General features: G+C 36.3%; 1 protein-coding gene and 1 pseudogene across 1 annotated transcript; both read right to left on the bottom strand.

Moving 5' to 3' along the window:
* Positions 1-3,142: 3,142 nt before the first annotated feature.
* LOC137935521 (nuclear transcription factor Y subunit A-10-like) lies at positions 3,143-9,784 on the bottom strand (annotated as a pseudogene).
* A 7,182-nt stretch (positions 9,785-16,966) lies between these two features.
* LOC137934534 (T-complex protein 1 subunit beta) lies at positions 16,967-26,673 on the bottom strand. Its single transcript, XM_068778938.1, has 12 exons — positions 26,472-26,673; positions 24,815-24,908; positions 24,659-24,715; positions 24,383-24,448; positions 24,172-24,283; positions 23,730-23,858; positions 22,805-22,876; positions 22,381-22,496; positions 22,145-22,221; positions 21,197-21,682; positions 17,475-17,790; positions 16,967-17,250 (listed from the first exon to the last, which is right to left on the bottom strand). Exons 2-12 carry the CDS (start codon positions 24,818-24,820, stop codon positions 17,104-17,106), a joined length of 1,584 nt encoding a protein of 527 aa, XP_068635039.1. The 5' UTR covers positions 24,821-24,908; positions 26,472-26,673; the 3' UTR covers positions 16,967-17,103.
* Positions 26,674-26,878: the final 205 nt, after the last annotated feature.

The raw sequence follows: 26,878 nt of genomic DNA, 5'->3' as shown, positions 1-26,878 counted from the left end.
TTTTTTTTTGTTTTAGTGTGCCAAATAGAAAGTGTAGTATAATTTTTTTTTATTAATGTGCGTAATGGAAAGTATAGTATAATTTTTTTTTATTATTGTGAAAAGGTAAGTATTTTTTTTTTGTTAATATGCACAATAGAAAGTGTAGTATAAAGTTTTTTTTATGTGTGCATAATGGAAAGTAAAAATTAAAGTACAAAGAAAATTTTTATTAATAAAATATTCATATAGATTTAACATTTAAAACTTTTACTTAATTTTTTTATTAATAAACTAAAAGATAGATTTTAACTTGTGATAAATTAATAAATAATTTAAATTTTAAATTAAGATTAATTAAATATAAAATAGTTAACATAATAAAGATTAATTAATTAATTGATTATAAAATAGTTAAATAATTAAAATTAGTCTTATAAGATAGTTTTACTTAAATTTTTATAGTTAATTAAAATTTTATTTTGAAATATCTAAATTATCACTCTTAAACTAGTAATTAAATATAATATTAACCATAATTAATTTATATAAATGATATTTTAATATATAAAATTAGTCTATTAACTCTAATAAGATAGTTGTACTTAATTTTTTATTAATAAATAAAGATAGATCTTAAATGATGATAAATTAATAAATAATTAAAATTAAGATTACGATTATTAATTAATTAATTAATTATATAAGAATAAAATAATAAGAAATGCTTACACAATTTTAGGGTTAGCTGAGAAATTTTGGGTGGGAATAATAGATTTAGGGTTTCGATTAGAGAAATTGAGAGAAATTTAGGGTTGAGGGTTCAAGATTAGGGGTGGTGACTAGGATGAAATGAGAGATATTAGGGTTAGAAAGAGGGTGTGTGAAGTTGAGATGATTGAATCAGGGTTAGGTAATGAGAGAGGGGCGGCAAGAGAAACTGAGAAGGATGGCAACTAGGGAAAATAAAGAAAAGTGAGACGATGGAAAAAGAAGTGGGTTGAAATAGAGATGAAGAGAAGCCAAGGGACAAGGACATAGAGGAGAACCAGAGAGAGGGTTAGAAGGAAGATGAGAGGCAACCAATGTCGGGTTGATGGACGGCGTTATGGATAGCAAGTGCTGGTAGAAGAGAGCGGAGAATGAGAGCATGTAAGAGGAAAGAGGAGAGCCAAAGCCAGAAGAAGAGGGAAACCAAGCATAAAATGAAAAGAACAGTCAATTGCGAGTGAAATGATCACTCGTCTCATAGAGTGAATTCACTTTCACTCGTTTTTTCACTTGAACACTTTCCCCAATGAAAGCAAATTACACAGTGCACTAAGTCTAGTTTGGGCGGTTCAATCCATCTTATAATACTGCAGCATATAAGTTCAAAACCATGTTCACAACTTTTTATTTTCTTTTAACTAATTAAACTACTATTTTTAAATCAAATGACTAACTTAAATGCAAATTTGTTTACTATGACAATTTTATTTCTTTCTATTCATGCTTAATATATACTAGAATTAATAAATTTATTATTAATTAAGCCTTTAATAATTTAAATTTCGACGTGGTAATTGATTACAAGTAAATAATTAACCTTTTTTATCTTGCAAAATACAAATGTATATTTCTCATCTCTAACTTGACCTTTTTTACATAATTAGATATATACTTTTGTTTTTATAATAATAAGAATATTAGCTTATTATTGCTCCCGTATGGTTTTGCTGTGGTTGGCCTGCATTACTTGCTTATATATACACATGACAAGGTGTATAGTTTCTATTTAATTTAATTATTAGTCACATTCAAGGATAGTGAGAATTTTTCGGAAAGGAATCCGCAGTGCGTATTCACCTTCAAACGTATCATTGGTTCTGAATTACGAAAAAAACAGGCATAAAAAAGAGTTTTTTTTTTTTCTCAAAACATCCACCGGTCATCAGCCCTAATGGGAAACTCATCTATGTGGAAAAAACTTACGCTGTGCTTGGGACACAGAAAGTGGAGAGAAAAGAAATGGTAGGGAAGAAAAACGAGAAAGAGAAAAAGAAAATAAAATAAAAGAAGTTTTTTTTTTTTGGATGCCAAAGGAAAATGAGAGAAAAAATGGAAGATAAATATACTTTTTCTTATTTCTATTTAAGTTTTTCAGTAAATCTTGCGTGCATCTTCAAATTCTTCCCCCTTGATAGTAAATATATGGAGACATGAAGTGGACGTTGAAAATATGTACCTTTTCATTTGAGCTCTTAAACTGATCTGACAGTTTCACAATCCTAAATCCTCTTAGCATTTGAGTTGGTTAATCTAAAACACCCGTTTTAACAAGGCAATTTCATCTGATCTTTTTTTTTTTTTTTAAAGTTTCCACGCTGGATTGCAGCATCGATTGTTGTAATCCAGCACTGATAGTCATTGCAAACGGCAAGATTGGAGAGCGCTTGCAAGAACTCTGTTTGGCTGATGGCAAGGCAACCCGATGTAAGTGGAACTTGCAAGCTCTCCATGTCCAACCCATTGATTTAAGCATTTAATGCATTAAACGTTGAGAAGTAGAGATAACTTATCCGATCATGAATTAGTACCTAACTTAATCCATGCATGCTTGGAAGCAAAATTATAACAGCAAAGCGCAGTTTGATCATGAACGACTACATCTGAACGGGGAGAGATTCTCTACCCTTAGTACAAGAGGTTTCACTCCTTCCTCCAATCAAACCAATGATTACAATCTTTGAAAATTAAAAACACACACACAAAAAACAAAAACAAAAAACAACTTCATAAACTTTCTCACAATTTACTAACATCCAGAGGGACAACAAGCCCATCTGGAGTCATTTAACTTATTTTCTCTTACTTTTTTGTTTTCACAACGCCTTGAGGATTTTGACACCATCTTAACTGTACCAAGCCTGCAAGTGGTCTTGGGACTGGTTTAAGCAATGACAAGGACCTCAACATGATTAAGCCAAGAATGATTTGCCTTTTACAACAAACCAAATGTTGGTGGGAACAATCCTTCAACCCGACCTCACCACAGGGTCAGAAATGACCACATGACAAGCTCATCCATTTGGTTGCGCTAGGGAAAAGGTTTGTGCAAGCTGTAACCAGGCTTCCGTAGCCCAATTCCTACAATCCACAACCCTTTCATATATTCCTGCTATCAGACCTTGAGAAGGTCACAGCAGCCATCAGCTGCGGAGACCACTTGTTACTCATAATTACACGTTGGGTGCTATCTATCACACTCACAAGAGAGGGTAAAGCAGGGCGGAGATGATCAACATTGTAACCTGTTAGCAGTTCCTGAGAGTAAATGCTGGTCACCTCTGAACCGGATAGACTGTATCCACCAGAAATCTCCTTTCCTGAGTCGACATTTCCACAATCAGATTTTAGGAGTTCAGAACATGGAGAGAAAACAGGCTGCACAAGCTGCCCATCTTTCTTGTTGTCATTGTCTGAAGCTGCCTTTACACTTTTTACATTCTTAGTGTTCATGAAGCGCCCACCGCATCCCCTTGCTCGACGCATTGCATGTAGATGGCGTGATTTGTGAAGATAAGGCTGCACGTTGATAGAACTCAAATCAGAAGACAGAGAGGATCAAGCATTCTAAAAGACTTTGGGAAAACCCCCATTTGAGACCTTTATCAAAAACAGGACGAAGAAAGGGGTTAAGTTCATTTCTTGCTTCAAACAGAAATAATGCACAAAGTGCTAACTAATCTTTCTAAACTTGTTAGTTCAAAACATATATTTAATCAATTTTACCCGGAAAAGAAAGGGTAAGTTTCGGTTTCCACAAGGATCCACAAAAACTTGAAAAGAAAAGAAATAAGATGATGGTGAATGACACGAAAGGCGAAATTTTGTTGTCAAAAAATCCAAATAAACAAAAGTACTCTACCTTCCATTATAGCAACAAGTACCTGAATTAAGTTTTGTACTTCATTAAATCCTCACAAGTCATATAACTCAAGTGCATATCTAAATCAAGAAGCTTGATATTTGTATAAGAATTTTGTCAAAGCTTCACAAACAAATTCCAAGATTGTGAACTAGGATACAAAATCTCTTTCAATCAACCAAAAATTGCTCCAAATTGAAAACTAAGTCTACACAATTAGGATCTCTACTTTTTTCTAAACTATGTTTTTAGTTTTGATTTTATTTATTTTTCAACATTGCATCTGGACATAGTACTATAATTTGAGTCTAAAAAACAAGAAATTTGGTGAAATTACACGAGGGGTGCAAACTTACCGTTAGAAGCAATTAAATAAAAAAATCATGACCTTGCCATAGGGTCATCATTAAAGAAGGGTCAAACTTCGTCCATTAAATTAACCGAAACAGAGACCTTCTTTACACTGAGGTTTTTTTCTAATTTCCCATTTATGTTGTATAAGCAGTAAATTTTGTGTTCCAACATCCCTGGTATGAGGTCCAGTCTCAATGATCGTCAAAGGGATACAATAGAGACAAACTCAGAGCTAAAGAATTCCTAACAAAGATAACTTTGTTAAACCACTGTAGCATCCTTAGCCAAGAATCTACATGTTTTATTTTGTAATTCCCTTTCATATTAGCAAGGTACTTCTTGAAGCTTCCTCACCTGTAATCGTCCAAGAAGAACCTGTACAGTGTATGAGTTTTAGCTAGTTCAACATTTTCTTAGCTGAAATGCTTATTGTGTCACAGTCATGCATTGGATTATTGTCAATAAATCACAAGGGCAGAGTGTTATCCATCCTTTAAGGTATAACTCATTGGAGTTGTTCACATCAGTCTTGAATGCCCATATTCAGAGCAAATAGAATCAGTATTGCAAAATATATCATCATCATTACAGTCTTATGTCAACTATTTTGGAGTTAAACACGAATCTCCTGCTCATTCCGCTCTACCATGTGCTATGTCTACCCACGTTGCCCTTCTGTTAGTTACTAATAATAATTAATAGTTGAACACCTGTTCTAGCCATACTAAAAAATATGTCATTGTGGTTCTGATTAGGAAAGGACTCACCAAAAAAAGAGCACAGTTTATAAAATAAACTGAAATGCAAAAAAAAATTTGAACCTGATATTTGAGAGCTTAATCATACCTTTCTAACTTTAGAAATTTTATTCTCCAGGTCAGCCTTTGCACGAGACTGTCGCCTACGGAGGATTCCATGGTACTGCCTAGCATTTACATATATTGGCCCATCTTCTGTCATGTTCAATGACAAGAGCATATAGCCATGCTTCATCAACAAAAGGAAATGAGTGGGTCAAAATGTTGCTACAAGATTTAGTTGTGAAAGTTAATGACAAATATGTCAGAAATATCCTCAAAGATTTGAAACTGATAATATTTCTTGTTAAAATTTCAAAGCAGTTCTTAGTACTGTCAGAAATGAGAGGAGAAGGACAAAATTAATGACAATTATGTCAAAGATATCCTCAAAGATTTCAAGATGATAATATTTCTTGTTAAAATTTCAAAGCAGTTCTTAGTAATGTCATAAATGAGAGGAAAAGGGAAACCAACCATTGCTTGAGCTCCATAAACAGAAAATACATTATAGCATGGATCAATGCAGTTGAAGTTTGCAGACACCTTGAGAAACAATTGAAGAGAACTTCAGTGCTTAAGGACCTGTTTGAAATATATCTAAACAAGTCAGAAAGGATATAAAGAATCAAAAAAATCTACCGCAGGCCGACCTAGTCCAAAATCAATATGAGCTTGGTGAGTAGGGGGTGAAGACTGGAGGGAGATGTACGTGGGATTTTGAACCCTCTGCCCCTTCTGCAATCGACCTGAAACAAAGCCTCACAGTTAGAGCACATTCGTTTTTAAAATAAATGACTGTGACTATAGTGTTCAGAGTCATTACTCGTTTAATTTCTAATAGAAAGCATATAACCATAAAAAAAAATTAAGATACAAATATAACCACGAAAAAAATTTAAGATGAAATTTTCTGAAGAACAACAGAAGCAAAATCACGAATATCAAAGCATTCATTTTTCTAATGGAGATCTGACAACGGATTGTTTCGCCAACTTTACTAACTTCCAGAGAGTGAATAAGAAAAATTAAATGTTCAGGAATGGACAAAATTAATTTATCATATCTCTGTTTCCTGTCACTGTTAGAGGCAAATTTGTTGAGCAGATATTCTGACTCTGTCCAGAATAGAGGTAAAGATCAAACTATGCTTACATTTGGCATTACACCCATTCTAGTAAATACATTTAACCAGACATTAGACAGCTATATACACTGTTAAACAAGCGGAGAAATTTCTACTGCAACCTGAACCTAAGTTGATGTGCACTAGTATGCAGGAAAGTGGTCATAGGTCATAAAAGATCTGTCTTCTACCTTAAAGCTTGGTGCTACACTTAACTAATGCCAAAGTACACTTTCTTTTTAAGTAATACTCTTTTCCATGGGCTAACGATTCAAATCTCATTGAAGACATTAAGCCAATATCCCATTGCTTCATATTGAACAGATAAAAATTGCAGACTGAGCCCGAATGCAGATACTAAAGACCCAGTTCTTAAGACTTCAATCCCAAAGATTGCTGTGCCTCGTTCTGTTCCTCCTCCTAGCTCTTCTACTAAAATGTGCCAAGTCATGGACCTTTTCACAATAACTTTTCAGCATTCTGTTGTCCCTTTACTTTTGACTCTTTGACAATGTTCCAGCATTTCAACATACTTTCCACTCTTGTAGTTTCAAGCACTTTGAGGGCCAAAACTGTTTCCTGTAACAAACACTCCTACTAAGGTCACTTCTAGTAATCAAATAACCACTGTCCAAGATTAAGGGTAATGAATACCGGGAGACTCAGAGAATTTGATCGTGTTGTAATCCTCTTTGAAAGGGATGACCAGAATGGGGCCTTGACATGGAGCAACCAAGCGTTGGTCTTCTATGCTTTTCTGGTCCCCAAAGGGACTCTTAAATTGGCTAAGAGATTCATCATGAATGGCTGGAGATCCGACTGAACTCCACCAGGGCACGAAAAGAACGGGAGCAACCAGATTGTCGAAAACTGCTTTTTGTTCCTTAAGGCACATGGTTTGCATTGTAGACGAACTCTAAAAGATAAACACAAGACCTTCAGACAGTCGAGTAATCTTAGGTAGATCCGAAATAATATTCTGCTATACTTAACTGTTGATGCCTCAGTTTCAGCACGAGTGACCTTATACCACTCCAGACTCACCTTAATTACCCTAAACAATAAATCTTATTGGCACAGCTTCGAAGGGACATTAAGGGGGGGTTAGTCAACAAAATGAAAATTTGATCTTCATCTTCTTCTTCATCTTAGAAATTTAAAATCATTGATTTTAATAATTATAAAAATGAACTAATTAAACCAAAGTGTTTGAGTTAACAATATTTTAATTACCACTATTAAATCACTAATACAATAGAGTAAATAAAAAAAATGATTAATGAATAAAAAATATTATATTAATAACATAAGATAGATTTACATTGTATTAATTAATAATATATTTTAACATAATTAATGATGATATATTAATCAAATGCATACTTTAATTATATTTTATTTACCAGAGACTTAAATATGAAGTTTAATGTAGTAATAAAATAAAATAAAATAATAAATAAATACATATACAACTTTTAAAATAACCTAAAAAAATTATTCAAATAACGAGTTCGTGCCTTTAATATTACAATCAATGAGTTACAAGTTTAGTACATATAAATTACGCATGTTTAAAAGTAATAAGAGTAAACCATCATTTATCGTTCCACATGGATGTCAATATGGCATCTCGAAATTGTTCGGCTCTTGTAGATTCTAATGCACTCTACCTCCGAATGCTTGTTACTGGGCTACCCACATCCTCAAGATCATCGCAATCGTCACTGTCTATATCATCCATTGCACCTAATTGAACTGCATCACCTCCTCCACCGAGTTCGCCAACCGAATCATCATCTTCATCTTCAAATATACCATCATAATCTTCTGCACGTATATAATTGTGCAATATGCAACAAGCATGTACAATTTTCACCTGGATCTTAAAAGAAAATGGAGGAGTGCCTTTTAATATTTGAAATCGAGCTTTTAAAGCACCAAAAGTTCACTCAATAATATTCCGTAAAGATGAATGTCATCGGTTGAATAATTCTTTTTCATTTCTAGGAATATTATCTCCAAATTCTAGCAGATGATATCGGGTTCCTCTATATGGAGCCAAAAATCCCGGAAGATTTGCATAACCAGCATCGACTAGATAATATTTTCCTATAATAAAAATTATATACCACATAAAATAATTGAAGATAAAATAGATAAAAAATTACTGCATAAAAATATATTACTTACCTTCAGGTACAAAGATTTTATCTCGACGAGTCAATACATCCTTCAATACACGGGAATCGGCTGCTGACCCCTCCCATCCAGCAAGTACATAAGTGAATTGCATATCAAATGAACATGCTGCCATCACATTTTGTGAGAGATAACCTTTTCTATTCCAAAACCTTGGTTGATCTTCAAGTGGAATGTTGGCTTTGATATGAGTTCCATCAATAGCTCCAATACAATCCTAATTATACATTTTCAATTAATATTTACTAACTTTGTATATTAATATAAAATTATTTAGTTATAGGAAGTGATGTTACCTTGAAGTAGGGATAAAACATTGAATTTGTTAAAATCTTCGAGTGTGTGCGTTCTGAAAGCCGTTTGACGTAATCAGAGTGAAGTTTGAGGATTGCATCTAACACCTTGTTGAAATACTTACTTATCGTCCAGTTTGATCTATCAAACATCTTTGTCGTGACACTATACACTTGTCCTTGACCGATAGTTAGGAGGAAATATGCAAGTTGTTCTTCAACTGAGATGGTTTTTGTGGCTGATAAAAACCCTTTACTAGTAAGTATATCTGCGAATTTGTGAAATACCAGTTGGTTCATCCTGTACACTTTTCAAAATTTAACTGGATATTTGTCTAGTGCCTTTTGCAAATTCAATGGACCATTCATCCCACAAGAACGTGGTATACGTCTGTTGCAATGGTACAGATAATATCTTTCCATGACGACCAACAAAGTTGTGAATGCAACCATAGTTGCAACCTTTTCATCGTCTGTCATAGTATCCAAGGAAATCCACAAATTCAATCGCCTAAAATTCATAAACACGAGTAAACATCAATCTTCAATCATAACCTATTTGCAATCATACCTATAAACAACCATATTCATCCACATTCCCACATCCTACATTCATCCACATTCCACATCCTACATTCATCCACATTCCACATCCTACATTCATCCATATTCATCCACATTCCACATCCTACATTCATCCACATTCCACATCCATACTCAAAACACCATATTCATCTATGCAATATATAAACACAACAACATATCAAATTTAAATACAAACCATACTAATAAGTCTTGCAACGTCATAATTCAAATATCATGTCTACTACACAATAATATTTCAAAAAAATAGTGTATTTATAACGCATTACAATTAGTTTTCAAAACAAAATTTAAGCCACTCGACCTGCTCTTCCACTGTCATTTCCATAAACATGACCTTCTTAGTTGGTGTATCCAACCATGAAGGAGCGCGATACTTCAATTCTGTAGGCAAGTCCGGGATTTCCCTGAGGGCTTTGACACAACCTCTTACAATATCGTCTTTCATCATGAAATTCTCAAATGTCATAGCAATTTGATCTATTGCATCAAAGATTCTGCTACTAGTGTCGTTATCAGGCATTTCGGTTCTCGTTCTACGACGACTTGAATATGACCATTTACTTCTTTAAGATTGATTACCTAGAGACTCATCCATGCTTAATAATGGTGATGGAGTATCCCTAACTATATCAACATCCTCTGGCTCATCCATCGGGACATGTTCTGATTCACGGATCACCTCATCGCCCTGATCTACAAAGGTTGCAGCTCCTGACCCTACCGCTATTGTGTTTCCCACCACCACAACTAATTTGTCGTACAGGGGGCAGCCTTCACGTCTGTATTTCTCAGCATCTTTATGCTTCTGCAAGAATAAAACATCATTTAGACGTCTTGGAATAGAGTTATACTAATGCGAAAAACATAAAAAATATTTTATAGTACATCAGTCGACCATACAGATTTACTGACCTTTGTGTAATCAAGTAATACAGTACATGCAATAACTCATTGTGTGGTTGCATCCCAACCAAACCCACTAGTGTTGATACAGCTTGTTACCGTTTGGTATGTATGTCTTCCATGCTTCCACACCCCGTTAGGCAACTTGTTCCCTAGATTGACCTGCTCGACCAAGAGATCGAGCATTTTGCTATCATCATCGAATGTCCAAATATCATATGTTCGACCACTTGGTTGTCTTCTTGCAGCCATGTATAATCTAAATCCGAGACGGTCCTCACAGAAAAAACTTTATCAGACAACCTTTACTCGTCACGGAAACACAAACCATAAAAAAAATACCAACACAAACCATAATAAAAATACCATGTGGTGGATATGTATAATACCCGAATCTCCTCACCACATGGCAAAAACATTTCATAGCACTTCAAAAATTCTCAACAACATTCTCACACATTTCAAAATTAATTAAATTATTTTCACTAATGCATATGTACTAAACAATGAAAACACATACACATCAAATCCAAATTCACCGAAGACCCCTGGTAGAGCCCCATATAACTTCGCAGTCACTATGAACTGTACCTCGTCAGTGATGGGGGTCGGGTTTTGTTGGCTAATGGACGCCCGTGTAGACGACTCAACATTGTTTGAATTTGACTAAAAACTCCTAAACACTAATTCCAGAACTTAATACCTTAAAAGCCCAAAACCCTAAACCCTAATTCCAAACCCAAAACCTAAAAAATCCTAGAGCCTAAAAACACAAAACCCCCAAAACCATAAAAACCATAAACCCCCTAAACCTTAAAAACCCTAATCCCTAAAATACCCTAAATTCTTAGCCTAAACCCTAAACAAGAAACACAAACCATAAAAAAAATACCATGTGGTGGATATGTATAATACCCGAATCTCCTCACCACATGGAAAAACACATTTCATAGCACTTCAAAAGTTCTCAACAACATTCTCACACATTTCAAAATTAATTAAATTATTTTCACTAATGCATATGCACTAAATAATGAAAATACACACACATCAAATCCAAATTCACCGAAGACCCCTGGTAGAGCCCCATATAACTTCACAGTCACTATGAACTGTACTTCGTCAGTGATGGGGGTCGGGTTTCGTTGGCTAATGGATGCCCGTGTAGGCGACTCAACCTTGCTTGAATTGGACTAAAAACCCCTAAACACTAATTCCAGAACTTAATACCTTAAAAGCCCAAAACCCTAAACCCTAACCCCCCCCCCCCCCCCCTAAAAAAAACCTAAAAAACCCTAGAGCTTAAAACACAAAACCCCCAAAACCTTAAAAACCATAAACCCCCTAAATCTTAAAAATGTTAATCCCTAAAATACCCTAAACCCTTAACCTAAACCCTAAACCCGAAACACAAACCATAAAAAACAAAAAAACTAAACCATCAAACCCTAAACCCTAAACTAAACTCTAAACCCTAAACACTAATTCCAGGACTTAATACATTAAAAGCCCTAAACCCTAAACCCAAAAAACCTTATAGCTTAAAAACCCTAAACCCCATAAACCTTAAAAACCCTAATCCCTAAAATACCCTAAATCCTTAACCATAAACCCTAATCCCTAAAATACCCTAAATCCTTAACCATAAACCCTAAACCCTAATTACTAGACCCTTAAATACCGAGCAGCAAACCCTAAAAATAATCCATACACGAATCAAGAATTTAGACTATAAACCGTAACCCTAAATCCCAAAATAATGCACAAATAACCCCCAATTATGCACTGGAAATAAATTTAAATCAAATAAAACACTAATTTAATGAAAAAAAATTAGGGTTTGGGCATACCTTCTGAAATTTGGGGAAATCCGAAGCCGAAGGGTGAAATCGATGCCTAATCGAAATAGATATTAAGCAATTGATGCCCAAATGTCCAAAATCGAAATAGAAATGGGGAAATCGAACGAAATCGGAAAGTATTTTCGAGGGAAAGGAGACTAGCTAGAGAGAGAAGGGAGTGGGAGGCCGAAAGGGAGAAGACAGAGAAGAAAGGGAGGTCGGGAGGGAATAGAGAGAGAGAGATAAGCGAGAGAGAGCGAGTCCGAGAGAAGAGAGGGAGTCACGGAGACGAGAGAGGGGGTGCGAGAGAGAGGGCAAGGCCGAAAGAAGACCGAGTGTTGAGGCTGGAGACGAGAGGGAATTGAGATGGTGGCCAAAGACGAAGGACGAGATCATCGTCGAGGGCGCAGGGAGACGAAGGACGAGATCAACGTCGGGGCGCAGGGAGACGAGAGAGGGAAGGGAGTGCGGGAGATAAGAAGAAAAAAGAAAAATGACGACGCGTGATGGGGGGTGCGAGGAGAGAGAGGGAAAAATTTGAGCGTCACTCGTTCTTCAATTCGAAGAAGATCAAAAAGGGCCTTGTTCCACATGATTGAAATTAAACCGTGGAGATGAAGGACCCCTTCATATCCTGCATCGAGATGAAGCTTCATCTGCGCGTCACTAATGACTTCAAGTGTTTTAGGGCGTTATGTGGTTGAAGATCATCTCGTCCTTCGAGTTGACTAACCCCCCCTAAGTTTAACATACAAATGATTTTTTTCCTTCAAGTTTCCACTTGTTTCTCACCTACGAAAGAACAGCAACTAAGATACAAAATATCTACATAGACAAAAGGTCTCTAAGAAATTTCAAGCTTATTGGAGTTCCTTACAACCTAACTACCATGCATCTAATTTGCAAAAGTTTTTTTCTCAAAAACGACAAGATCTGAGAACTCTGTACCTGAAATTATATAAGAATAGGCAGAAAGACAAGGAGAACCTCTACAGAGACAAAAACATGAACCAAATTAATCGATAGGGAAGTTCTGTAGAGGATATCACCTCTAGGTAAAAAAAAGAGAGCATCATCCAGATTCTGGAGATGGAAAACCGGTAGAAAACGAGATGATGGAAACGAGAAGTGAAGCCAAGATGACGAAGCGTGTAATATCATCTCAAGATTCACCAGTTAAAGATCTCAACATGAATAGTCGTCACTCTAGCTCCATCATGAGTGAACAAGGTTACTCACATTGCAGACTCGAAATATACCCATCATGAGAAAATTCCCAATTGGTAGAAACCATGTTGAGACGATAGCAGGCAGGCTCAGCCAGGCGCGCGCGCGAGAGAGAGAGACAGAGTAAGGCAGGTTAAGGTGAGTGATAAAATACGAGTGAGCAGCCAACGGAGTGGTTTTCATGCCAGGCTTTTGTACTGTACTTGAACGATTTAATTATTTTCATCCAGAGAAGCCATTACTTCTCCCACCCGCTCGACTCCATACTGGCTTAAAATTCTCTTCTTCTTGACCTGTTATACTTAAAAGAGTTAAGACAACAGAAAAAGAAAAAAAGGAAAGCAATCAAGAGTGTAGCAAACAAGTGAGTCTTGGTCGCATTACTGTTTTCTCTTTTTCATTCTAAACAGTAAGTCCACCGAGAAAAGCTCTGATTTGTCATGGGACTTGCCTTACAGTGAACGACTCAAGACCCTTTACTCCTACACAAGACACTTCTCCGGTGGACTGAGTTTCTAGAAATCCCATCATTTATAAGCCCGGATTCGGTGGTTTATGGGATGTTCATTGCTTTTCAGTTGAATTGGTCATTTCTGTACAAAGGGTTAAAATTGTTTGATTAATCTGACCTTCCTGGCAATCAGGCAAGCCGGCATCTCCCATCACCTGGATATCTGATCCACAGAATTGTTTCCCATGTGGTCTTTTGTCTGTTTTTTTGAGAGAAGACATTTTGTTTGTTTATAATTATACCTTGACTCCAGCTCTTTTCCCATTCTGGTTCCCTGTATTGCTATAAATGGAAGGATCTAAGCAGCTCCGGTTCAAGACAAAAAGAGTCTGGACTCCGGAGAAGAAACCTGTATTCGTCTCAGAAAGTATATACAATCATTATTTAGGTACAAGTACTTACAAGCTTTTATCTGTACTTACTCGAGCGACTCTCTTTCTATGCTCTCGTCACTTTGGACTGCAGCTGACCGACAACTAGTGAAGAGTCAACTTCTCGGGTGTTCCCTGCTTCTTGGGATGCGAAAGAGTAAACGTGTAAGAATCTAAAATGGATAATCCGCAAATAGAGTAGAAGAGTATTTAAAATTTTAAGCCAACAAATATGTTTAGGGCTGTTAGTAGACCAAAACCCGTTAGTGGACTCAGTAAATGACGGGAAAAGTAAAATACAGTTGTACTTTGTTTTCCCCCATTTCAGGCATAAAACGATGGTAAGTGAAATCCGAGGGGTCGAGCTCGGATTTCACTTACCATCGTTCAAATACATCGTTGTCGGGGAGGATCGGGGAGGAACCCCTATCGAACGAAGTTTCGAAGAAAAAAAAATTTCTCTTTCGCGACTTTCGACTTCTCTTCTCACTTGGCCTCCCTCTCTTCTCCCTCTCGGCATACCGTTGGAGAGCCGCCTTCGTCGTTGTTGCCTGTTGGCCCACCGCCTCTGTCACAGTTGCCCACTGCCTTCGTCGCCGTAGTCTCCTGCCACTGATGAAGACGATGCGCGCAGGAAGATGATAGTTTAATTTTTCCTAACTAAGGAAAAATTAAACCGTCGTAAAAACAATAATTTTATTTGTTTATTTATTTAATAATTATTTCTATTTATTTAATATTTTTATAATTACTATATTAATATATTTTAATTATCCCATTACTATAATTAATTAAACCAATGATTTTAAATTTTGTGATAATATATTATGTTATTGATAAATATATATTTATTTATTATATTAAATTAGTGGTTTTTAATATTAAAAATATCAAAAGGTAAGCTACAAGAGAATAAAATTTTAAATTTTTTAAAATTAATATTAAAATTATAAAAACATATAAAATATAACAAAGTGTTCTTTAAAGCAAAGTATCCATTAAAATTCTAAGCCAACAAATATGTTTAATCTAAGATTCAAAAGGTAAGCTATAAGAGAATAAAATTTAAAATTTTTTAAAATTAATATTAAAATTATAAAAACATATAAAATATAACAAAGTGTTCTTTAAAGCAAAGTATCCATTAAAATTTTAAGCCAACAAATATGTTTAATCTAAGATTCAAAAGGTAAGCTATAAGAAAATAAAATTTTAAAATTTTTAAAATTAATATTAAAATTATAAAAACATATAAAATATAACAAAGTGTTCTTTAAAGCAAAGTATCCATTATGTAAGAAGACGTTCTTTTCTTATACTCTAGTAGAAAAGAGTAAGAACAACAAAAATATCCTTCTCTACAGCAGATCAATCCGATCGGGCATCAAATATCCTTCTCTATAAACTGTCTTTTAAGACTGTACCCCCTAAAGTCCAGTAGGCATGGTTTAGAATTCTATGAAACCAAAACAGAACACTCAAGGAACACAAGGAAGACGATTTAAGTATAAAATCATATGTAAACTCTCAGAGCACGTCTAAGTCGACTATTACTTGTTATATAGTTGAACACTCCCCTCACTCGTCGCCTCTTCCACAACAAACACATATGTGTACTCTGTGTAGGAAGGTGTTGGCGGTCACGGAAGATTGATATGGTTACTGGCGAGGCGATTAACACAAGGGTTTCATCCGTTCCCCCTCCCTTCTCTCATTCTCATATGCTTATCTTCTTTCCTCTAGTGGAAAAAAGAAAAGGAAAAAGCAATCGTATTTTCATCATCAAAAGCAAGCACAGGGAAGGCAAAGCTATCCTGTTTCCTTTTGCTTATTGAGAATGATCTGGCCAAGTGTCTTTCATTGGCCACTGGAGATGCAACTGACGCACCAGATCCAACTGAACTCAAAATCCGAATTGATATTCTCTATCTTTTCTTTGCTTGCTCGGGTCTCTTACATAAATGAAATTTGCACGAGGGGAGAAATATAGAGTAAGACAGAGAAAACTTGCAGAGTTGCGTTCGTCCTCGGAGGAAAGCCCGCAATGCGCCTACTCCCCAGTGGTGGCTAACATAAGCATTCATATTTTTCTTTTTCTTTTTTGTCTACTTCAAACTTTGTTACTCAGATTACTGGATTATTCTACAGCGTAACTGCCTCCCACTAACTCGTTTAGTGTGGATCTGCAAATCCTCCAATGCTTTTTCATTCATCAGTGGGATTGAGAGATTTATAACAGACTCGTATCACCACAAGTTTTTTTATTTTCTTTGCAGGAGAAGAAGATATATCCACTGAATTCCCCACTTAAAAAAACTATTGCACCTTGAATCAAATCCCTCTGGCTCCCTCTCTGTCCCTGAGTTAGGATCTGTCTGTGGACCATTTCTGCAAAAAGCACAGGAACCAACCAAAGATTGAAGATAAAATAATTAGAAGAGCATTCTTTAAGGGTATTATTGAGGTAGCCGCAGGTCAGATACCCAAACGTAAAGCCACTAGTGACGTCTATGACGAAACCTAACTGAGCTCCGGGATAAACCACGGAGACCATTCCGAAAATAAACTCAGTTTGGTAGCTTCTGGTTACACGTATTTGGCCACCAAACTACCACCGCTTTGTTGACTACACAAGAAACAAGGCTCTCCCCTCCCTCGAACACATCTTGAATTTAAATATTTGTTAGTTTTATAGATACTTGTAATCTCGTCCAATTCCCAACCACCGTTTTAAATCTAGTTCTTATAACATTAGCATATGGCTGAAATGGGATTCATCACTCTCATGGGGCAGTACCATGAATGATTATGATGTTTGGTGCAGCAAGCAAGGTTTACCACCATTTAACTCACTCAACAAAATTCAGAGTTGCTAACACATCAATACAATCATCATTCTTTCAAAACAAAATTTTGGAAAGAAAGCTCAACAATCACCATTCGCATCCTTCAACAAAATTAGGGTTATCATCTGCATTTCCATTGTTCACATTCTATCCTCTCTCTTTCTTGGAGCACAGGTAATTATCTCATCGACTCTGAGAATCATCTCAGCTGCCTCAGTAGCAGAAAGAAGTACCGCTTGCTTCACTTTGAAGGCCTCTGATATCCCAAGTTTTTTCATATCACCGACCTGGAAACAGGAACCAGAGACCCAGTGGTTTGTTAATATGCACATATAAGAATGTGGAAAGGGATTAACTATGAAAACTTTCATGTGATCAGATGGATCTGACTTATCCACATATACAGATTTGGCAGTTTTCGTTGAGGTTATTCAAAATACAAGAATTATGGTAGATCATTAAATATATATATATATATATTAAAAAAAAAGGATGGTAACAGTTTACTTACCGTCCCAGTTATGACATCTATCCCTGCATTTGTTTGCTCCTTGTGATGCTCTGCACGAAGCTGAGAGATAAGCTCTGCACTATCTAAGCCGGCATTATCAGCTATAGTGGTGGGTATGGCAAGTAGCGCACGTGAGAAAGCCTCAATGGCATGAGATTTCTTTCCAGGAGTCTTACGAGCAAGTTCATCAACTTCTTTTGCCATCACCATTTCAGGCCAACCACCTCCAAACAAAACTCTGCTATCATTCACGGTCTGGGATAGCACACATAATGCATCGTGGAGGGACCTTTCAGCTTCATCAAGCACATGAAAACTGCAAAAAAAATAATGCTGAAGTCATAAATAACAAATTTCAAGAATTTTCTTTTTTTGAATTATAAATTTCAAAAACTTAATACAAGCTCAGTCTAATGCTGACGATTAACAATAGATAAGCATAATCTCTTTAAGATACAACATTAACAACAAATATCACAAATACTGAGTAACATTTCATAACAAACGAGAATAAGAGAGAAAATGTTTTTTTTTTCTGAAAAGCAAAGAGAGTGGAGAAATAATATACCAATTTCATCACATCGGCATGAAAAGAGAAATGACAAAACACGTCAGTACAAAATGTTCAGAAGTAGGAAAACTCAACATGAAAAGTAATCTGCTACAGGTTCAATCACCACTCTCAACCATAGCAGAAGGCGGGGACTTGTCCAACCAGAAAGGGCTTAGGACAGTAATGTTAGCACTCACTCCTCTGCTTGCTTCTGAGAGGACTCAAGCTGTTCCTAAATACTAATCGTTTTTTTTTTTTTGTGTGTGTGTGTGTACGGCCTCAAAGCAACTTGCTGCTCTTTCTGCAAATACCAAGCATTCAATGTGTAGCATGAATAAAAAGTAACTTAAGTCTTCCAAAGCTGGAAAGTGGCCCTAATACACAACTAGCCGTCATTTGTAGTAGGATAAAAGTTACAGAAAACAGATAAAACACCAACCCTGAGAGTTAATTAATTGTTTGGAGTCAAGTTCTGAGATCATCTAATCAGCTAGCTGATTCTCTGGCTAAGCAAGGAGTCTTCCTCCAATCTCTCATGATGGAGGCCCATGCATGGTGTTGTTTCTTGCCTTTTGGCTTTTAAATAAAGCTCGCCTTTCTCAAAAAATCAATTTTAGTCAAACAGATACATAACAATGAAGAATTCATATCTCTATTTCACTATTTACTAACTCATCAGTGTTTTCATAAGCTTCTGAATAATAATGTAAGAAGGCTTCTCACAACAACTTTGTATAATTTGAAATTTCTCTAACAAACAATTCTTACTCATTCACCCAATATTATCAAAATTTCTATCTATTCCTAAATTCCCTCTTCATTTTCCGTTGCTTCTTTTTTCACTTTTGCTATTGTTTAAGGATATGGTTTTTGGAAGCCAAATCTTTAAGTCCTTTATTTTTTTCTTTGCTTCAGTCGTTTTCTAAATCTTGTAAACCATTTGTAGCAGCCCAGCAAAAACAATTCAGGGATTTCAGCCTGTGTAATGAATCATATAATGTTTCTGCATCCCAAAATCATTCATTTCCCATAGACTCTTAGGCCACATTGTGATTCAATTTTCCTTTTTTGCTCAGCTGTTTCCCAATCTTGTAAAACATTGGTAACAACAACACAACAATAATTCATGGACTTCAAGTCATGCGACCAATTGAAACTAATTTTTAAAAATAAAATGAAAGAATTCCACTAAAGAGATCAAAGAATGAAAGTGGAGCACATAGGAGAGAAAGAAAGTAAGAAAGAAAAGAAATGAAGATGAGAAAAAGCAAAAACTTCCCAGAACCTTAAACCCACTACCCCGGGCTAAGATCAACAGGTGTCAATGAGAGAAGCCACAGGCAAGGGTATCCATCAACAGGTTGGTATCCCTTGGTATGTAGCAATAGGTAACATCTAGAGAAGCTGAAAAACTCCCCAATCATAAAATATAAAAGTGAAGCATCCAAGGGAGAAGAGCACCAAATGACCAGCAGATCACCCCAACATGCATTATCCCAGCTGCTAGAGGACCAGAGAGAATTTCTGAACAGCTTATGTCCATGCACGAGGGCTCTCACCTTGGCCACTATAGAGTCAATATGCCAAAAGGCCAAGTCACCAGCTGATCACCCCAACATGCATTACCCCAGTTGCTAGAGGACCAGAGAGAATTTCTGAACAGCTTATGTCCATGCATGAGGGCTCCGAGGGTCCCACCTTGGCCTCTATATAGTCAATATGCCAAATGGGGGAGAGAAAACAGATTAATCAAAACCTTAGAAACACGACTAAACTCCCATCTCCCATAAGGCCACATTTCCCTACCTATAGCTACCATCAAAGTTGAGCTCATCCACCCATCATTAAGGACACATACACTCATGAGGCTTCCATATTGTCAAATCCATTAAAGCGCCCACAATCTTCCAAGTGTCTCAGATCCCAAAAGGTGTTTGGAACTGGAGAATTTTGCGTACTCAAAAGAGGATGAGATTAAAAAGGTTTTTTAAGAATAAAGCTGGTCAAAAGTGAGGGCTTTGCATTGGACCACATGCCAGACCAGACAGAACACATAATTTTGTGCATGGCAGGGATTTCCCAAACAATGGAGCAGGGAGGCTGTTGCTGGCAGTTAAGTTTCATGACAACATTGTATGAAGTTCTAGATACACCCACCTCACAGAATATCCATTCTGATTCCATTCAGAATAGCTGGATTGAGCTCATAGCAGGCATCTCAGTTTTCTATGACACATCAGCCAAGACATGTTATATCTCAACAGAGATGCCCCATGTAAAATCTCTTTATACAGCCTTCTAGAAAATTTGAGATGTCTCACCCAATACACTATATGTCTGAGAAACAGGTAACCTGCTTGAGTTAGCAGATTCAGAGAGTTCTGTTCCCTGGCTAGATTTGAGCTTGCAACCTGTTAATACTTAATTAATAAGAAATTGTATGTTATACATTTCAGTTGATATTATATAGACAACCTTCTTTCATTAAGCACCAGCTGAAACCTATTTCAAGTGTTCAAAAAAGCCTGCTTCTTAACCTTAAAAGTAGAAAAACAGCTGTAGAAATCTTATCTGCACTGACTTTCTAAAAATAAGCAAAAGACTATAATATGACTGCTGAAAAATAAGCATGCCTATACCAAGGACATAACAAGACCATTCAGCACTCATGGAGTTATGTACTCTGTACAGCAAAAAATTTGGCTGATTCACTCACTAAAGAAGGGATCTCATGTCAACAAGTAATGAGGAACCCATGGAATTATTGTATCTTAAGATTTTTTTCCTCTCTTTTTTCATTAACTTTTGTACGGCTCTCCGCCTATTCTTTTTGTTTATGAAATTTTACACAATGTACAAAAAACAAAAAAAACATAGATTTAAATATCTAGATACAGCTGTGAATGCAAGCCAGCACTTGGAGCATAAGCTATAAAAATATATGACTTTACATAGCTTTAGATATAAACTTAGAATGTGCACTTGAAAGTAATCATTGAAACTACCTCTTGAAACCATTAACCCTTTTTTTTTTTTTTTGAAAAAGCACTATTTTTTTTAATAGTGAGACAATAATTAAGAGAAAAAAGCACTGCCTCTTGAAGCCACTAATGACTCTACTTTTAAGTGGCATCAGATTATGATAGAGAAAGATAGACAAAGCACAAACCTGGCTCCTCTTAAAACAATCGTGCATGCCTGGCCCATTTCAACCCCCGAAAAATGGATCAACTTATCCTCTCCAATCATGATTTCCTCAATGAGTTTGCAATGGCCCAACTTAACTGACTCAGGATTGTCAAAAGTAGATGCTATTTCACCTCCAGTTACAAGGGCAAGGCGCTCAATCCCATCAAAATCAGCATGCTCAATTGCAAGTATCCCAGCATCTGCAAAGAGTTCCTCAGGAAAATTGTAAATCAACTGCCTATTCACGAAACAGTTAATGCCATGAGCAATTATCTTTTGCACTTTTTCCTTCATTTTCTCCTTCTCTGCAGACTCTATCTGGGCAACCCTTGACATGGAGTCAACACGAACACGAGCCCCATAAATTTTCACTTTGTCAGTGTCCATAGCTGTGTTTGCCACCAAGATTTTTGCATTTTCTATGGGCTTTGGCTGGCCAACACCTATTTTTTTGTCAAGTATAAACCTGCATAGAAGAAGCCTTAGCATAAAGGATGAAAGGACAAAATAATAGACGAACAGATATATCAGTTCATTTAGCTAATATGTTGCAAGGAAATTATGCTTAGAGAGACAATACATACTCTATTATTATATAACTACGATATATTCATCACTATTCCCAATCGGTTATAACATGTACAAAGCTGATATTCACAAGTCTCCCCAATTAACCTTCACTCCTCTGATGATAAACGGTGCTATATGGCCCAATGTGAGGATCACCTCTTCCCCATTGGCCTCTCCCCATTTTTCTCTTCCTTAGGTTCCTGTGTCTTGTATTATAGCTCTCAGTCGTTATACTCTCTGCTCACCCAGGACCTCTTCAATGGATTCATCTTTTCTCACCATTACCAAGATATATATACATATAAAATTGTACATAACCAAATGCTTTAGATGTAGGTTGGCAAAGTGACTTCCATACCCTTCATCCAAAAACGAATCCGTCAAAGATCCACCAGGTTTCTTAATGATTTGAATAGCTTCCAAATTTGTACTACCCTGCCATCAATTAAAGAGTAGAAGTAAATCATACGAGCCTTGTGAGAATCCACACCAGTTTTGCTAAATAGCAAATGCACATAATACGCTAATACATAAAAGCAGTAAAAATGAAATTCAGAAGAATCCAACGTATATGAATGATCACTTGACACTCACCTTAAGCCTCAGAACTGCATCTACAGCAAGTTTGGCAAAATGTTCCTTATCTTGGGAGAGAATTTTAGAACTTAATGTTGTCCTGGCAATATTCATCAAGTCTGCCTTGAATTTCTCTATTTCCTCAGAAAAAGAGCAAAAGAAAATATTAAGCTTGTAACAAAACATACTGACATACCTTTTAAAAAAAAATACTGACATGTGTACATAAATAATTTTATGTAATATGCATTCCTGAGGAAGGAGCGATAAAAAATGTCTTTTACAAGATGATGCACACCCTTAAAATAATAAAAATAGATAACCGCTAACAATATACGCAAGAAAACAAAGTGATTAACAATATACACAAGAAAACAAAGTGATTAACAATATACACAAGAAAACAAAGTGATAGACTATACTATTGCACTTTTTCTCATACCAGAGTCCTCTTTGTTGTCAACAACCTTCTTCAACAAAGCATTACGTGCACATTCTGCCGACATCCGGTACCCTATCACATTCATAAATAATGATCAGATAAGGCATATTCCGCAAACTATGAGTTTCTGCATCCAAGAAATGAATTTCAAAATTGTAACAACATTTTGGAAAACAAAATACAGACAGATCAAGCAAAATAAGGTAACATCATGTCATTCAATGTCAATCTTAGGTTTAAATAAGGCGTCCCAAAAGTTTCCATTTTACTTTCATATGTCCACACTAGCAAACAAAATACACTATCTAGAGACAGTAGATTGCACTAGAACAAACTTTTACTCTTTTTGTTTTTGAGAATGGAGAAATTTATTAAGCCAAAAGGCAAAAACTACAAACTGGAAGGGTTACTAACAATGAGCCATTGGAGGGAGACCCCTTCCTTGGCAAGGGCATCATCCAAACAATTGGTGGCCCTAGGAACAACACTCTATTTACAAACAAAAGAGTCGGCAAGCTAGAGGATGTCATGAAAGCAAGACCAGTGCCTCCAAGGAGGCTTGCTATTGCCACAGCACCAGCTGATGATGGATATGGAGTCATCCTCAACGTGAAGGGCACCGTGAAAATGATTTCTGAAAATCATAGAACAAACTTTTACTCTCTTTATCTAGATGAGCTACTTCCTCTATGCACTAACCCTGCCTTAAAGCTAGTGGAGAAGGAAGCTTGTTTCAAGATTACTCTTTACCTTCTAATGAATTAACTTACTTTGAAAGAAAAAAAATCCTTATATCATGGCAGGAAGATTAAATTCAGAAGCTGGAAAATGCTAACCATAGGTAAGATACAGGCATGAAAAGTATAAATAAAGGAGGAAAATAAATCATAATAAGATAAAATTGAAATGAAAGATAATATCCTACCAGCAATAATTGTCATTGGATGAATCTTTGCATTTACAAGTTTTTCTGCTTCTCTTAACAGCTCCCCAGCCAACACAACGACAGATGTTGTCCCATCACCAACCTCATCATCTTGTACTTTTGAAATGTCTGATTCTCAAATTAAAGAATAGAAAGAAGTACACAGTATATAATAGTCAAAACTAGCTTTTTAGATCACAACTCGTAACAGAATCATGCTTTAAAAAAATCAGTTCAAACACTACCAATTCAAATTCATGTAGCCAAAAAAATGTTTCAGGCATTCAGGATTGAAATTGATTTAAATCCATCCCTCCTCCCTCCACCTTAAGGATATAATACACAAGTTTGCATCAGAAAGAGAAAGAATATCTAAGACAGACACTACACATACTGCTGGAAAGATTAAGTGCCCCAAACTTATCAGAAATATGAAGGATACCAACTAGAACTTTAGCAGCAGGATTGTCAATGTGAAGGGATTTCAAGATGGTGGCACCATCATTTGTCACTGTAACATTTCGTCCTCTGCCAGTTGACTGTAGGATTTTATCCTACAAAGACATTCCAATACCAACATCAATCTTCTAAACTAAACAATAAAAAGAAAAAAGATACAGGTTTTTAAAAAATAGAAACAAATAGAATTTTACCATTCCTTTTGGACCTAACGTGGTCTTTAGCAAATCTGCAATTGCCATTGCACCAACAAAAGAAGCCTAAACAAAAACAAAAGATCTTACAACTCTTGGAAGCACACAATAAAGAAGTTGATAAAAGATGGGGAGTAAAAAAACCATAGTTCAGCACTAATCACAAAAATTCATGCATACTTGCAGCATCCAGTATCAAAACTAGAAGGAAATCTTCGCTCTCTTTCCAAAAAAAAAAAAAACACGAGGAAATAAAACAGCACATGAGATACACACCATTCTGGCCCGTTCTCCTTTCTCTTCTGTAGCTTCATCCTTAAAAATTTTCTCAATCTGCAAAAAAATGGAATATACAAAATTCATATCCTACTCAGCAAGAGAAGTAGGACTGCTACCAGTAAAAGAAATTTCAAAGAAAAAGAAAGTACTTACCACCATGTTAACAACAAGCAAACCTACAACCAGCTCCCGGTAGCTCAAATTTTTTTGTCCTCAAAAAAGTTGGAGGGACTTAGGGTGACAATTTCTACAGATCAGTCAAGAAGAAAAGATGAGAACTTCAGCATGATTTATGCTAAACAGCAAAATTATCGGATGCAGATCAAAGGAAAATGTTCATTATCGCCAACAAACATTTCTAATTAAGGGGGATGCCTTCACACTATAATAGACCAAAATAGTGACATGAAGAAGAACAACATGTGTGTGGCAACTGACACCCCACAACACCAAATACTGTTGCTAAAAGGAAACATTTGATAAAAGCCTTCAGATCCTCACCAAATGTCCGACAAAGGAAAAGACCAGCCAAGATATCATAAAACATTCAAACATTGATTGTCTGAAGCTAACAAAAGAATTGTAAGCAACACAACAAGTGAAATGACGAGAAACCAGGACAAGAGAACATGCTGGGGCTTTTCAGATTGCAGTTAGTCTGACATCTCATTGTCGTGGGAACCAAAAAATTATAGAAGCCGGAAAGGGTAACTTGGTTTGAACTCCTACCAGGGGCTTTCTGCCTGTTCAAAGAGACCTCGACGATTAGCCTATTGCTTGGACCGGTCCCAGTGCTACTAATTGATTTAGTTTGCTTAGTGTAATATGGTAGTTCTGTTATGCGTGAAATTTCTTCGAAGTTTCAAGTCCAAACCAGTAAAATCTTTACCACAAGGATTAACAGAACTCATTGACACTTGAGAATGGGGAATCAATGGGATAGTGATACATTTCTTCAACATAAATTCTCCCATCTTTCTCTTTCTTTTGTACAACAAAAGGGTCCTCCCACCTGTCAAAAGAAAAAAAGGTCCAACCACGGAAAGCTGATTCAAGAATTTCCTTACTCTCTTCCTAATGTTCAGCGTTTCACCATCTCATTTTAAACAGGCACCACAACAAAGTATAAGCCAATATCTGAGGTGAAATCCTTTTGTAGGGACGGTGCTCTTACCTTCTTAAGATTTCAGAACAGATATGTAAGATTGAGCCTTCACAACTTATTAGGTTCTTTCATGGAAGACTAGATCCAAGTAATAAGTTAAGAATACTTCCCCTCTCACATAAAAACTCGTCTTCAAATTTCTCCACTGTCATGTGAGACCTTTTCGCCTTTTTCAAAATTCCATCTCCTAGGTCTCTCAGTAGACAATGCAATCAGAAAACTATTTAAGTATATTCTGTCAAACTTCAAACTCTTGACAGCTCGTCCCCCTCCTTTCACATCTTGTAAAGTGAGGTATAACGTTATGTGCGTAGGCAAAAGAGCCTTGCACAGAGGACAGTTATCCGGTAGGTTGGTCAGGACGTAGTGTTCGACTTTGTATCTTACTGTTAGAGAGCAGCAGGTCTCTTTCGGATCCAAAGAAACGAGTTTGAGAGGATATTAGAAACAGAGATTTTTGTTCTCATGGTTTGGCGTACCTATAGTCTGATACGCGATAAATATTAAGAGGCATCCCGATAACATTCACAAAGTTCCAGAAAAATAATGAACGAGGAAAACCTCCGCGCAAACACAGTAACAAGGATAGAAGAGAAACGGAGTAACATTAGTGGAGAACAACGTCCGGAAGTGAGAGAAAAGTACCTCTAAGCCAGTGACTGTACGCACGATCGTGTAGAGAGGGAAGCTTTTCAACAACGTGGTAAGTTCGGGACCCTGAGCAAAGCTCCTCGACAGGGCAGAAATGAGGGAAGGTCGGCACTCCGTTGGATGCTCAACAGCAGCAAAGAGAGAAGTTTCGAGAAGGTATGTTCGAGGTCGAGCCTACTCCCGGTGTTTTCTTTTCCCTTCCTACCCTAAACCAAGGAATGTCATAAAAACGGTACCCGGTACCACGACACTCACCGATGAGGTGATCAAGTTCGGTCCAACCCGGTTTAACCGGGTTTTACTGAATCAATGTTGATGGTATAATAATTAATATTTCTAAAAAATAAAAAAATTCCCTTGATTGATCAGTCAATCCAAACAAGCAACCTAGTTGACTGAAC

This window comes from Aristolochia californica, unplaced genomic scaffold, assembly GCF_029961685.1.
Source record: "Aristolochia californica isolate CCGP_79_NKW_82.1479 unplaced genomic scaffold, dmAriCali1.0.hap1 SCAF_6, whole genome shotgun sequence".
Classification (NCBI taxonomy): Eukaryota; Viridiplantae; Streptophyta; class Magnoliopsida; order Piperales; family Aristolochiaceae; genus Aristolochia; species Aristolochia californica.
This window is presented reverse-complemented; position numbering and strand designations above follow the sequence as displayed.